At 48.1% G+C, this 14,672-nt stretch overlaps 1 protein-coding gene across 1 annotated transcript in view; it reads left to right on the plus strand.

Moving 5' to 3' along the window:
* NPTXR (neuronal pentraxin receptor) overlaps nucleotides 1–14,672 on the plus strand; it is a 244,917-nt gene that overhangs the window by 174,802 nt on the left and 55,443 nt on the right. The window contains exon 1 of the mRNA XM_078683563.1: nucleotides 4,180–5,574. Coding sequence (XP_078539689.1) covers nucleotides 4,981–5,574 — 594 coding nt within the window. The 5' untranslated portion in view covers nucleotides 4,180–4,980. Of the gene's footprint in view, nucleotides 5,575–14,672 lie in introns of the transcript that reaches the window.

Consider the following 14,672-nt stretch of genomic DNA (forward strand, 5'->3'; position numbering starts at 1 on the left):
CAGACTCCAAACACTCAAAATAATTATCACCCCAATAGTTTTTTTTTATCTTCCATGCTTCCATTGAGACTCTCTTCCTCCTTTTCTCATGATTTGGAAAGATTACTTTGAAGTTCCTCTGGAAGGATAAGAGAGCCAGGGCCTCATATAAATCTCTTTGGAAGTCTACTGCGTTATAGTAGCCTCCCAAACTGAAACCTCTACCAAACGGCCTATCTAGCAGCTCAAGGGTCTTCCTGGTTCTTATCAGACTTGCACAACACCCCACCCTGGCTATATATTGCTGCCCCTTTGACACTTCCTCCTTTCTTACAGTGTCAAAATCCAACATACCTCATACCTACTGTATTCTTTCTGGTACACTCATGTGTTAAAAACACTAGATAGATGTCTTAAAGTCAAATTATCTAACCATGAGCTCTCCAAAAAGTTGGCCTTAATCATGATCCTTACCCACTGGCAACGCTCGGGACATATCGATTCTAAAATCTACACATTTTTATCTGATCCCCCTCTCCCACAACAATCAATTAGCTCTACTAAATGGGCCAAACTTTTTGACAAAGGAGTTTTCGAACATATTACAGCTGATTATACTTACAGGATGGAAGTCTTTCCAACACCTATCATATCGCACCTAGAGAGCTTGGGTATCATATATCCGTGGGGCTTATACATGACTCTCAGGGAGGCACCTTGCACCGCCAATCTCTAGTAGGGTCTGGAAGACCCTGGATAAGTACATGGAATTAGGTTCTCAGGATCCAATTACTCACCCCGCCATTAGGCATTAGGGGCTGCACTGGGGTCATGAAGATAACATCCTGACCTATTCCTATACCCTTGCCCTTCTTCCCTTTACCCACTCTATCCCTTTTTTCTCCTCTTTTTCATGGCGACTTTTGTAATATAGGGGATGCAAATCATGTCGGACTTCTTGGTACTGTACCACACAATCCTAGACTCACTTAAATAAGCTCTTCTTGTGCTCTTAAACACTTGTGTCTTATTTCATCACACTGTGGACACATCCCATCGCTGTGTCCTTGCCCATTTACTTCACTTTTTCGACTTTCTGACGTATCAACTGCTCTACGTACTCAATTGTATTCTTATGTGCATCTTGTTTGGCATATATTATGCTTGTATTGCATCTATATCTGATTGTATGCCTTTTTCTCTTTCAAAACGAATAGAACTAATTCAACAAAAAAAACACAAAAAAGGATCTGTGTGTGGCTGCCACTGCCGAAATAAGTGCTGGCATGGTAGTGGGTGTCGCAGGCTGGGCTTGAGGTAAACTGGCAAAGATGTCGGTAGTCCCCGTGCTGGATTAGGAGGGGTTCTGCAGGTCGGGACTGACGCATTAGCAGACCCGCGTATCGGCCCCATGTATGGAGTAGCCAAAGGTGCTGCATTGACCTGCACCGGTAGGGCTGAGTGTGGGAGACATTACTGGGCCAGTTGCAGGGTTGCAGATGAGGACTGGGGTGAACTGGAAGAGTTGTGCTTGTTTTCCAGTACTTGAGACACATTGAGACTGGAGGGCTGAGGGCATCGCTGAGCACTGTGAGGGCCCCAGCACTGGAGTAGCAGTGACTGCTGAGGGTAATGTTAAGGTGCTTTGACAGAGCTGTGCGCAGGTCCCAGTGCTGAAATAGTAGTTGGCACTGTAGGTCGGGCTTGAGGTGCACTGGTAGAGCTGTGCGTGGACTGCAGTACTAGAAAAGCTGACGCGCAGCAGGGTAGCATAGAGGTGATCTGGCAGAGCTGTTTGTGGGTCTCAGAAGTGGACTAGTCTGCGTGCTGCAGCTCAGAATTGGGGTGTTCTGGTAGAGCTGTGGTTGTATTCCAGTACTTGGCCACATGGGAGCTGCAGGTCAGAGCTGAGTTACATCAGCAGAGCAGTGTGTGGGTCCCAGTAGCGGACTAGCCTGAGTCCTGCTTGTCAGGATTGGGGTACTCTGGCAGCGGTGTGCCTGCGCCCTACTAGTGGAACCGCATTGAGAGCGAAAGTAAGGTGGATCGGGAGAGTTATGAATGGGTGGCAGGATTGGAACATCGGACAATGCTGAAGGTTAGAAAAGAGTTGTGATTAGAGGTGGACGAGCCAGTAAAAGCTCGAGCCAGGCTCAAGCCTGAATCCCGCTTCTGGCTCAGCTTGAGGTCCTCTTGCAACCTTAAGCCTACAATGAGCCGAATTTCATGAGGCCTCCACTACCCCAGATGTGGCATTAGAGCCAAAGCTGCAGGGCTCTCTTAAAGTGCTCCAATACCTTTGGGTCGAGTTTGTGCTATATAAAAACTGCAGAAAAATTCACGAAGAGATGAAAATAAAGTGGAAAGACAAATAGATACTGACTAGTGGCTGATCTGTTCAAAGTGAAACCAGAAAAACAGGATAAATCACGCCTCCCCACGCTTAAATTGTGTGATCTCGGTCAACATTTTATTTAACCAAAACTCATTATTCTTCATTATCATGTAGGAAAGCACTTTCAAATATGGGAGCTCAGAATACCAGTTGTCCAAAAACCTATTGTGTTTGATTTAATACACTACAATGTTGCTCTATAATAATCTGGGCAACCTACGGGGCAAAGCCTACCATTGTGACCACTATACTCTGATCTTCTATCACAGCACTTCAATGGCATCGTGAGTAGTTTTCCACACTCTTTCTCTATCGAGACGTGCAATCCTGGAAAATATCTCAAGCAATCTCGAGCAAAAGTCTAAAATGGTTACCGGCTGTTTCTAACTCCAAGTTTAGAATCCTCTGCCTAACCTCAAAATGACTGCCACAGTTTTCCCTACCACCGGACTCCGACCAGGCCTTGAACACATCACCCATTGGCCTAAATGGCAGCCCCAGCTCCTTCTCTGGTTTGTTTTTACTCCCTCCACCCCACCTCCTTTTTTCCTCAACGTTGAGACCTGAGCAACTTGGCTGATGCCCGTGGAGTTGCTAGACAGCTAATGAGGAGATTAGCCCTGGTTTCCCCCTCGACCGTCACCTACCCAGCCGGACATTGGACACAGTTCCTCCTCGTCTCCCTCCTATGACTTCTACCTCCCCTCCTTCCCTACAAATTCTCTCAACCTCTTTGTCTATTTACAGTACCTTAGTACGCTATTGTAACTTATGTAACTTGTAACGCAATGCTCCTCTGGTATAGCGCTCTGATACCTCCGGGTCAAGCCAGCGCTATATAAAGTTTTTTTAAATGAACCTTGTAATACAACGATCCTCTGGTTAAGCGCTCTGATATCTCCAGGTCTAGCCAGCGCTATACAAAGTTCTCAAGACAAATAATCTGGTTTTCCTGAATGCTGAGACCTGAGCAACATGGCTGTTGCCCGGTGGAGCTGCTAGACAGCTAATGAGGAGATTGGTCCTGGTTTCCCCCTTGACCGTCACCTACACGGCCGCACATTGGGCACAGTTCCTCTTCGTCTCCCCGCTATTACTCCTTCCTCCCCTCCATCCTACAACATTGTTTATGTGTGCTGTACCTTACTATGCTCTTTTAACTGATGTAACTTTTAACACAACAATCATAAATGTAAAGCGCTCTGATACCCTCTTGGGTCAAGTTTGTGCTATATAAAACTTTATAAATAAAATTAAAATAAAACTTGTCTTGCCTCTTAGTTCACTAATGGTTCATGTTTAAAAAACGATCACTTTTAATAAGTACTTCTCAGAGCAGTGCTGTAATGTGAAGCATTAATGTCAAAACGATGACATGTTAAAAAAATACATTTTTTTTATTATGAAGAGACTTTATCATATTTTGCGTGATGTTTGTTGGACGATTTACATAGCAATCATTTTTAGGGCTCGACTCGTGCATGGGCTCTCAGAGACGAGTCAGACCCTTGGCTCGGCTCTCCCTGCTAATTTTTGGGCTCGCCCTTCTCTAGCAGGGATGCACTCTGTGGAGAAAGCGGGAGCCGTTAGTCCGGGGGTCCTTGTCTCCGTCCTTCAGTCATTTGTGTCTGGCAACATCAGCTGATGGCGAGGGCCGCGCCTTTTCCACCTCAGCACACAGCCCCGCACCGAGAGGGTTAAAGGAGTGCGGACCCGCAGGGAAAAGGAGGAGGCAACGGGAAGGAGGCTCCTGACGTGAGGCTGAGGAAGCGGAGCGTGTCCGCATCTCATCGGCGGTGGACCACGTTCATATCTCGGCATCACGAGAGTTGTGCCCAGGTCTGCATCGCAGCACTGGTACCCAGACTTGATACCTCAGCGTGGTGGTACCCACGAGCAGCATCGGAGCGGAGATACCGGAGAGCTACGCACCTCAGCATCACCTGGGTGGTACCCAGGGCCAGCAGCATCCTAGCAGAGGTACCCAGGGGCAGCCAACATCACCATCCGGCGGCGGTACCGGAGAGCTGAGCATCTGAGTCGGGGTTTCCCGAACTGTGCCTCAGAGCAGGGCCACCCAAACTACCCGATTTAGCAATGCCACCGGAACTCAGTACCTAAACGGCGAACCTCTCCCCCCGCACCCCTCCCGGTGCCCCAGGTTGGCACCTTATTTGGGCTACACAGTTAGGCAGCAGCAGATGTGCTCTAGTAATTAGCTTGCCGACCCTGGAGCCAGGAGGCTTGAGCTCTAGTCTCAGCATCTCAGACTGACGAAGTGTTTGATCTTGTTCAACTCCCTGTCCCCCCCACCCTTTCCAAGCACGTAGAGGCAGCGTGTGACACATCATCAAGCGCTTCTTACAAACTGGACAGTCACATTTACATTTGGTGCGTATCCCAGCAGGGGCTCCGCCAGCCAGTGGCAGCAGACCTGACATCTGATATCTGCTTCCCCGAGCACCTGCCCCTGTGTCTGCCAGTGCCTCCTGGTCGTGGGCAGTGGGCTCCCGCTACCCCTCGACCCACTATATATATTTTCCTGTCTGTGAGCACCCCAGAAATCCGTCACCCTGAAGTTTTTGGCTGTCCTGCTGGCCGCCGGGATGCTGGCTTTCCTGGGCGCCATCATATGCATCATTGCGAGCGTCCACCCTGCCTTCCGCGGCGGCGGCGGCGCGGCGCACGGCCCGGACAACGACTCCAACGCCTTGATGCCCCCCGAGAAGGAGCTAGGCTCCCTGCACCGCGCCGAGACCCTGTACGGCGGCCGCGCCGGGCATAAGAGCGCCACCCTGGACCTCTCCGGCGCCAAGCCCCTGGCGCCCCAGTTCTACAGCCGCATGGTCTGCACCCCTCTGGCCCTGGAGTGCCCCTCGGACACCCCGCAGGACGCGCCCGCCGGCGGCCACTCGCGGGAGGACGTCCTCTTCCTCCAGGCCACGGCCGAGCAGCTCCGGCAGACGGTGCTGCAGCAGAAGGGGCAGATCGCCACCGACCAGGAGGCCATCCGGGAGCTGACGGGCAAGCTGAGCCGCTGCGAGAACGGCCTGGAGCGCAGCTTCCACGACTCGGCGGCGGCGCACGCCTGGGCCAGCGGCAAGGACACCATGGGGGACCTGCCCCACGACTCCTCCGACGTGGTGCACGACCTGGAGGAGTCCGTGCGCACCCTGAAGGACCGCACCGAGAAGATCGAGGTGAGTGCCACCTGGAGGTCGCGCCCTTTACGGACCTGTGGGGTTTGGGCGCAGAGCTGGGGCTTGGGATCAGAGGTGCAGCTGGGAGGGGAGTTTGGAGGGGCACTAGGGTTTTAGGATTTAGGGGGACTGCTGGGAGGGGAGTTTGGAGGCACGGCTGGTATTCAGGATTGGAGGTAGTGTGCCAAGATATGGGGACTAAAGGTATAGCTGGAGTTTGGACCAGAGGTACAGCTGGGAGTGGAGTTTAGAGGCGCACTAGGGATTTAGGATTTTGAGGGACTGCGGGGATTTTCTAATAGGTGTACTGCTGAGGTATGGGATTGAAGGTTGTGCTGAGATAATGAAATGGAGATACTTCTAGGGTTTGGGATCAGAGGTACAGACCGGAGTGGAGGTTGGAGGCACGTCTGGGATTCAGGATTGGAGGTAGTGCCGAGATATGGGGACTGAAGGTATATCTGGGGTTTGGATCAGAGGTACAGCTGGGAGTGGAGTTTAGAGGCGCACTAGGGATTTAGGATTTAGAGGGACTGCTGGGATTTTCTCTTAGGTGTATTGCTGAGGTATGGGATTGGAGGGAGTGCTGAGATATGGAAGTGGAGATACATATGGGGTTTGGGATCAGAGGTACAGATGGGAGTGGAGTTTGGAGGGGCAGAAGGGATTCAGTATTTGAGGAAGTGCCGGGATTTTCTTTTAAGTGGGCTGCTGAGCTTTGGGATTGAAGCTACTGCTGGGATTTTCTAATAGGTATACTGCTGAGGTATGGGATTGGAGGTAGTGTTGAGATATGGAAGTGGAGGTACTTATGGGGTTTAAGATCAGAGGTACAGATGGGAGTGGAGTTTAGAGGTACTGCCGGGATTTAGGATTTGAGGTACTTCTGGGATTTTATTTTAGGTGTACTGCTGAGGTATGGGATTGGAGGTAGTGCTGAGATATGGAAGTGGAGATACATCTGGGGTTTGGGACCAGAGGTACAGATGGGAGTGGAGTTTGGGGGTACTGCAGGGATTCAGTATTTGAGAAACTGCCGGGATTTTCTTTTAAGTGTGCTACTGAGCTTTAGGATTGGAGGTAGTGCTGGGATATGAAATTTGAGGTACTTATGGGGTTTAAGATCAGAAGTACAGATGGAATTGGAGTTTAGAGGTACTGCCGGGATTTAGGATTTGAGGTACTTCTGGGATTTTCTCTTAGGTGTTCTGCTGAGATATGGGATTGGAGGTAGTGCTGAGATTGGAAGTTGTAGGTACTTTTGGGGATTAGGAACAGAGGTTGAGCTGGGAGTGAAGTTTGGAGGTACTGCAAGGATTTAGGATTTAAGGTACTGCTGGAATTTTCTCTTAGATGTACTGCTTAAATATGGGATTTGAGGTAGTGCTGAGATGTGGAAGTGGAGGTACATCTGGGATTTGGGATCGGAGATACAGCTGGGCATGGAGTTTGGAGGCACGGCTGGGGTTTAGGATTGGAGGTACGGCTGAGATAAGGGATTGGAGGTACTGTTGAGATTTTAAACTGAAGACACTTCTGGAGTTTGGGATTAGAAGTACTGCTGGGATTAGTGTAATTGATGGAATTTAGGGTGAGATTTCCGGCTGTGTTTTGGGATTAGAGGTACTGCTAGGTTTTTGAATTGGGGTTACTGATGGTGCATGGCACTGGAGGCACTGCGGGGGTATGGGAATGGAGGTACTGCTGGGGTTTGGGAATGGAGGTACTACTGGGGTTTGGGATTAGAGGGTTATGCAAATTAAGGTACTGCTGGGATTTGTAAATAGGATCATGGCTGAGATTCGTAAATTGAGGTAGCTCTAGGAATTGGGATTTGAGATACTGCTGTGTTTTGGGATTGGAGGTGCTGAAGGGATATTAGGATGGAGGTACTCAAGGGATTTGGTAATGGGGTACTCCTGGAATTTCGTATTGCTGGCACTGCTGAGATGTGAAACTGGAATCACTGCCAGGTTATGGGTTTGGAGCTACTGCTGGGATAAGGGAATGGAGTTACTGCTGAGATTTCGGAATGGAATCTATGATGACATTTGGGAATGGAGATACCACTGGAATTTGAGACTGGAGGTACTGCTGAAGTTTGGGAATGGAAGCAATATTTGAGATTTTAGAATGAGGTTTCTACTGGGACTTGGGAATGGAGGTACTGCTGAAATTTGGGAATGGAAGCCATGTTTGAGATTTTGGAATTAGGTTTCTACTGGGACTTGGGAATGGAGGTACTGCCAAGGTTTGGGAATGGAGGCCATGTTTGAGATTTTTGAATTAGGTCACTTTCCGGGATTTGTGAATGGAGTTGCTGCTGAGGTATGGGAATGGAAGCCATGTTTGAGATTTTGGAATTAGGTTTCTACTGGGATTTGGGAATGGAGGTACCCCTGGAATGCAGACTGGCGACACCAATGGGATTTGGGAAATGAAGACATAGGATTTGAGTTTGTAGGCACTGCTTGTATTTAGCGTTAAACGCACAGCTGAGATTTGAGGAAAGGAGGAATTGGTGGCTTTTGGGAATGGAGGTACCACTGAGATTTGGATTCAGAGGCATTTGTGAACAGTGACAATGCTGGCATTTGGGAAGTTTGGACAGAATTTAGATTAGAGAATAGAGGCATTGCTGGGATTTGTAAAATGAAGCACCATTCGGATTTGGGAATGGATGTATCCCTGGGATTGGAGAAATAAAGACTCAGCTAAAATGAGGTTCTAGCAGGGTCTGGGTTTTGACATTTGGATTTGGGAGCGAAGACACCACTAGCATTTGGGATACAAAGGGATTTTGAGAGGGCTGGCACGGATGAGATTTGGGAATTTAGTTATTCACAGAGATTTACAATGGGCGTCCCTCTGGCATTTGGGTGTGAAAGCATGGCTCAGTTTTAGAAAATGGAATCATTGCTGGGATTTGAGATTGGAAGTAGTGCTGGGGTATGGACACACAGGAAATGCTTGGGGTATGTGGGGCAGGGTTTGCTTGAGTAAAGGAGGGCATTCTAGAATGACAGGAAGTCTTCTCACCAGGCGTGGTTGTCTACAAATGAATTAATTTTTATAAGGCACAACTTGATGGTCTGTGAATGGGGGCAAAGTTATTCTGGTTACAGCGATTACTTCCAAAGGTATTCATAGTCCGAGGATTGGGATGGACATAATATGAATTACTTTCACAAGCCATGTACCGATGTTTTTATATCAAGACTTACTTTCACAGGAAGCGGCAGGATGAGTGCCTGTCTTTTACTAAAATTTTGTTGGTAACAGAAAGCACCTAGCAATGCCACAGGTGAGATTGCCTGTTCTTGCTGCTGGCCTGGGAAAAAGGATTCTAGGGTGCCACAGGTTATCCAAGACACACTCCTTTCACTCTAAAGTGTCGGCTGTGGTCAAGCAGTAGGTGCTGAGTCAGAGAAGGGGGTATCAAGGTTCTTTGCAGGGTATACCGCCACTTTATCGCATGCGCTATAACTCATGGCAATAACAATACATCCACTACATTGACCTTACGACTACATCGCACGGTAAGTCTAGGTAAGCAGATGTGGGGCGTAATATAACGAATAAAGCACTTGCCTTGAGGATGTAGTGAGACACAATGTGGTAAATGCGATTATTGCAGGTCGATGTTATCGACTACGATATAGTGTCAGATACAATGTAACACATAAGGTACCACACTTAGGCCCTGATTTTGAATTTGGCAGACAGGGTACTCCATCATGTTTGCAACAGAGTATCTTTTCCATTAAACTAATGGTCGCTCGCCTCTATTAGAGTAAGGCAGACTGTAAGTATTCTGTTTATGGAGCCCACGTTGGCTCCCTCAATGGAATACTTTCTCTGATGGCTCGATTGAGTCAGCGGTCGGAAGAAGGACTTTACACTGTCTGCCCTATTAAGGGTGAATGGTATTAAGGCTTCTTTGGCCTGTGCTTCACCACACGAAAAAACCATGGCAGTAGGGACAGGAAAGAACCAAAATGTGAATGTAGAGAGTTGTCCGCAGGCAACTCTACATTTGCCAGGCACAGGTCCCTTGAGTTTGTGATGTACTGTCCTCCACCATCCTGATAGAGTTTACTCCATCCGCCAAGCTCTAAATCAAACCCTTAATAACGGTCAATGTCTAGTCTAGCTTTTCTAGTAAAATGAATATGTCTTCAGTATACAGTTTGATAAATACAACAGTTCAATTCAGTAGCAATAGTGAAAACATCTAAGTCCATCACTTGTCAGAAGATATGCCCCATTAGATTTTATATTGGATAGTGTAAGCAGCATTGCAGATTCTGCAAATACTTTGAGCAGAACTACTGTATTTTGTGAACAGGTTGTATGTCATTATATCAAGGCCATTTGAAGGTAAATACGTCATTTTTATTCCTACCTCTACATCTACTTACCTATACTTACCTCGTGATGTTGTGATAAGGTCGATGTAGGGGATTCATACTTTTGTCATGTGATTTAACACAAGCAATGTAGTGAGGAATTCCCATGGGCAGATTTTGTCATTATTCGGAAGCACTCGGACTACAATCTTTAAGAAGTGCTATATCTCATGGTTATATCATTTATGCACTGACATCAGACTGGTAACATACAAACTATAGTAGTGTAAGAACCAAAAGTACCAAAGGGTGTAAGACACTCTAGTACCTGGCGGCTAGAGAAATTAGCATGAGATAGGCTTAAAAAGCCGAAGCTTGGAAGTGGCTGGTCAAGGTTAAGATTTTTCTGTGTCCCAAAGACCCAGGGAACCTCACAGCAAGGGCATGACCACCGAGCTCTCTGGATCTTGTGTTTGTGGTTGAATATTTCACTCACTGGGGATCCTCAGTGGCTTGGTGTTCCTTCCGGAGAGGAATAGCTGTTTTCCAGGAACAAGCTTAACCCTGAGTTCTTCACAGAGTCTTTGTGACAGGATTCAGTACTCACAGTACCAAATTCAGGAGATTTGAGTCCTTTAACATAGACTTTGTGAATAACTCAGGGTCAAAGGGTGCAAATGGGGCCACTGTTTCTTTTCTGCTATCCGTGCAGCACACCTGTAGAGGGAAACATCTATTACAATGCAGGCATTACATCGGAATGCCTTTACAACTCAGTCAGTACCACAACTGTGACATTACCACGAGTTCATTTACAACGCAGGTCATTACAACGACTTGCTTTAGGTTTTGTGGTGTTGGACTGGTGTTGAACTCCAACACCTTCGCTACTGATACACCGACTGGAGTTAGGATAGTTATTTGAACTATTCCAAAGTCCAGCGCTTCCCTAAAGCACTTCATTGTAATGGAACTCGTGGTAACGACACAGTCGTGGTACTGACTGCGTTGGTAAGCCACGCGTGGTTTTGGCATGCGTGGTAACAGATGCTATTCACCTGTAGACTGTAACAGTTCCTTGGTCCCCTCAAAAAGGCAAATATGGGGCGCTGCAGTGCAGGGACAAAAGTATCTAGTGGTGCCCAGTTGGATACCTACCAGATGGAGAAATTCTTAGGAGTTGTTCACCTGCAATTTTGCCGCTGTCATAGTAAACCTGGTCTGCTTCTCCTCTGTAACTTTATCTCATTCAGACAGCTCCCATCTTCTTTCTAGGTAAGCAGGTCGGATGGCTTATCCTGTTTGGGCTATTACATGACCTGTTTGGTGGATTATCTCTGGTTTTTTTAGAGAAGTACACAGTTCTCCAGCTTCTTACAACTACAGGAAGCTGGACGTCCAGTAAACAGCCTTCAGAGCTGCAAAGGTTCTTAGGAGTACTTCTCTTCAAAGGTTTGAAATTAGAGACCCATTACCCTTACAGTTGAGGGAGGCTGGACAGGGACCCAACTCCTAATCAGCAGGGAGTTACATTTTGAAAACTAGATGGGAGCTAGGCTGAGACAGCAGTAGCAAATTGAAACTTAAAGCACCCCCCTCCCCCCCAGACCCAGTCAGGAGTTCTCAGGTCAGGGACCACTGCCCGTGCACAGTGCCGATTGAGGCCCCCTAGAACTCAGGGGCTCCCGGTACCGCAGGGGCTAATGTTGCGCCACTAGGAGGCAACATTTTCTGTGGGTAGTCCTTCCTAAACCTGATATTTTGAAAATAATTATCTACGTGGTTGTAGAGGATGTTGACAAGGCTTTAAGGGAAAGGAGTCATTTCAACCTACTTCTCCTGGTCAGATTGGCCAGTCTGGCACCCTGGCATTTCCCCGGTCAGCTGCTGCCTAGGCGGCTACTTTTAGATCAGGGTAGGCTGGCTTGACCAAGCAATGAAAGCCTCGCTCCTCCTAGTTGTGGCCTTACAGCCGTGTGGGCCTGCTTTCAACATTTTTACCAGGACTGATTTTGTTCCAGTCCTGCCCTTCCAGGGTGGACCCTTTAAAAGGGGGTGGTAATATCGCATTCCGCTAACTCTCAAGCAGAGATGTCAAACATTCCTTAACACTGTCATAAAAAACCTTGTCCCAGATTTATGAACCTGTCACACAATGCAGTGCAACACAGTGCAGAACTCAAAGTTTCTGCGTTTTGTGAGAGGGAGAGAGCAGGAAAGCGCTGTATCTACAGAGATATGGCACTATCCTGCTCTCTCCCTAGCGCCAGCGCACAATCAGCTTGCCGAGCACCAGGCACACACATTTGCACCATAGTACAAAGGTGCCTGCGTGAGTCTAGCATATGTTTTGTACTGCACCGCTACCCTTCCACTACAAAATACTATGTTTAGGCTAACTATAAACTAGTTTTACTTTGCTTGTGTGCTGTAGAGTGCAGCACACAGGCAAAGTGAGAAAAGTTAGGAGAAATAAAATCATCTTTTCTTTTTAACACCTGCTTTAATGTGGTGTTGATTTTTGGCACAGACCCCTGTCTATTATTGTTAGTACATAGGATTTTGCATCATAAACCATGGATGGTTACACAGCACCGCCCATGTACCACCCATGGAATGTGCCCCTTGACGTAGCGTAATGCAAAGCGGAGCTTTGCGCTGGTTTGCATTACTTTATCGAACAAACCAGTGTAAATACCAATCGAAAAGTAATGCAAGCCCTATGCAAAACCTTTGTATATCAGACCCTTCTGTGATGGGCAGAGAATGCTCCTGTCAAGGGGGAACTGCATGGATTTTAAGCAGGGGTATGTAGCTGCCACCAAAAAGGCTGAACCCCCTCTGAGGTAACTGCCACCAACTCAGTCGTCTCCTCATGGCCTCGGCGTTGGACCAGAATAACAGAGGGAGCTACAATGGGTGGCTGCATTTTCGACCCAAAGTCTAGAACTCGATAGAGGGGCACCTAGTAAGTACACCCCGGTGGTCTCTGCGATCAGAGATCATAAGGTGAAAGTGGAAAGGTGCAGAGGCGGCCGGCTCAGGTAAGTGCCGTGGGGAGGTGGGGCGGGGTGGGGTATAGTTAACTAAATAATACCCATTCCGTCGTCTATCGGCTTCCCCCCTGCCACGCCCAACCCTGCCCCACCGCGCTTACCTGAGCCGCCACCGCTGAAAAGGTGGAAATTTTCACATGGTAAAGTGCAAAGTGCGGAATTAAACAGCAGCATCACAACGTGGATAATATTCGTCCTCACAGCAGGGGGGACTCTGTAGAGGTGTTATCATGGTACGAATTACTCCACCGACTGGTCTTTTATCCACCCTATTGGATATTCAGCAAGTTAGGCTTAGACAGTGGCGGTCTTACAACAGGAATCCATCCATAAGCAGGGACGGGCTAGGGCAGCAGGAATATGTTCTGCAAAAATTAATTACTTCCAAGAGAAAAGGTAGGCTGGAACTGGAGAAAAAAGTTCAGAGAAGAATAGAGTAAAGTTGTGGAGAGATGTTATAACAGGAATTACTTCTACAGGGAGCGCCAGGCCTAGGCTTTTCAGGGATACTCTCTGAGGAACAGGCTAGGCTGTGGAGAGTTGTACCCAGAGCATGAATCATTTCAACAGGCAGAAAAAGGCCAGGCAGTGGAGAGCTGTTCCCAGAGCATGAATCATTTAAAAAAGGCCAGGCTGTGGAGAGCTGTGGCCAGGCTGTGGAGAGCTGTACCCAGAGCATGGATCATTTCCACAGACAGAAACAGGCCAGGCTGTGGAGAGCTGTTCCCAGAACATGAATCATTTCCGTAGACAGGAACAGGCCAGGCTGTGGAGAGATGTTCCCTGTACTTGAATCATTTCCACAGAGAGGAACAGGCCAGGCTGTGGAGAGATGTTCCCAGTACATGAATCATTTCCACAGAGAGCAACAGGCCAGGCTGGGGAGAGATGTTCCCAGTACTTGCATCATTTCCTCAGAGAGGAACAGGCCAGGCTGTGGAGAGATGTTCCCAGTACATGAATCATTTCCACAGAGAGCAACAGGCCAGGCTGGGGAGAGATGTTCCCAGTACTTGCATCATTTCCTCAGAGAGGAACAGGCCAGGCTGTGGAGAGATGTTCCCAGTACTTGAATCATTTCCACAGAGAGGAACAGGCCAGGCTACGGAGAGCTGTTCCCAGAACATGTATCATTTCCGTAGACAGGAACAGGCCAGGCTGTGGAGAGATGTTCCCAGTACTTGCATCATTTCCTCAGAGAGGAACAGGCCAGGCTGTGGAGAGATGTTCCCAGTACTTGAATCATTTCCACAGAGAGGAACAGGCCAGGCTACGGAGAGCTGTTCCCAGAACATGTATCATTTCCGTAGACAGGAACAGGCCAGGCTGTGGAGAGATGTTCCCAGTACTTGAATCATTTCCACAGAGAGGAACAGGCCAGGCTACGGAGAGATGTTCACAGTACATGAATCATTTCCACAGGCAGGAACAGACCGAGTGGTGGATAAATGTTCCCAGAACATGAATCATTTTCATAGGCCAGGCTGTGGAGAGCTGTACCCAGAGCATGGATCATTTCCACAGGCAGAAACAGACCATGCTGTGGAGAGCTGTTCCCAGAACATGAATCATTTTCGCAGACAGGAACAGGTCAGGCTGTGGAGAGATGTTCCCAGTACTTGAATCATTTCCACAGAGAGGAACAGGCAAGGCTGTGGAGAGATGTTCCCAGTACTTGCATCATTTCCTCAGA

This window comes from Lissotriton helveticus, chromosome 1_1 (assembly GCF_964261635.1).
Source record: "Lissotriton helveticus chromosome 1_1, aLisHel1.1, whole genome shotgun sequence".
Lineage (NCBI taxonomy): Eukaryota > Metazoa > Chordata > Amphibia > Caudata > Salamandridae > Lissotriton > Lissotriton helveticus.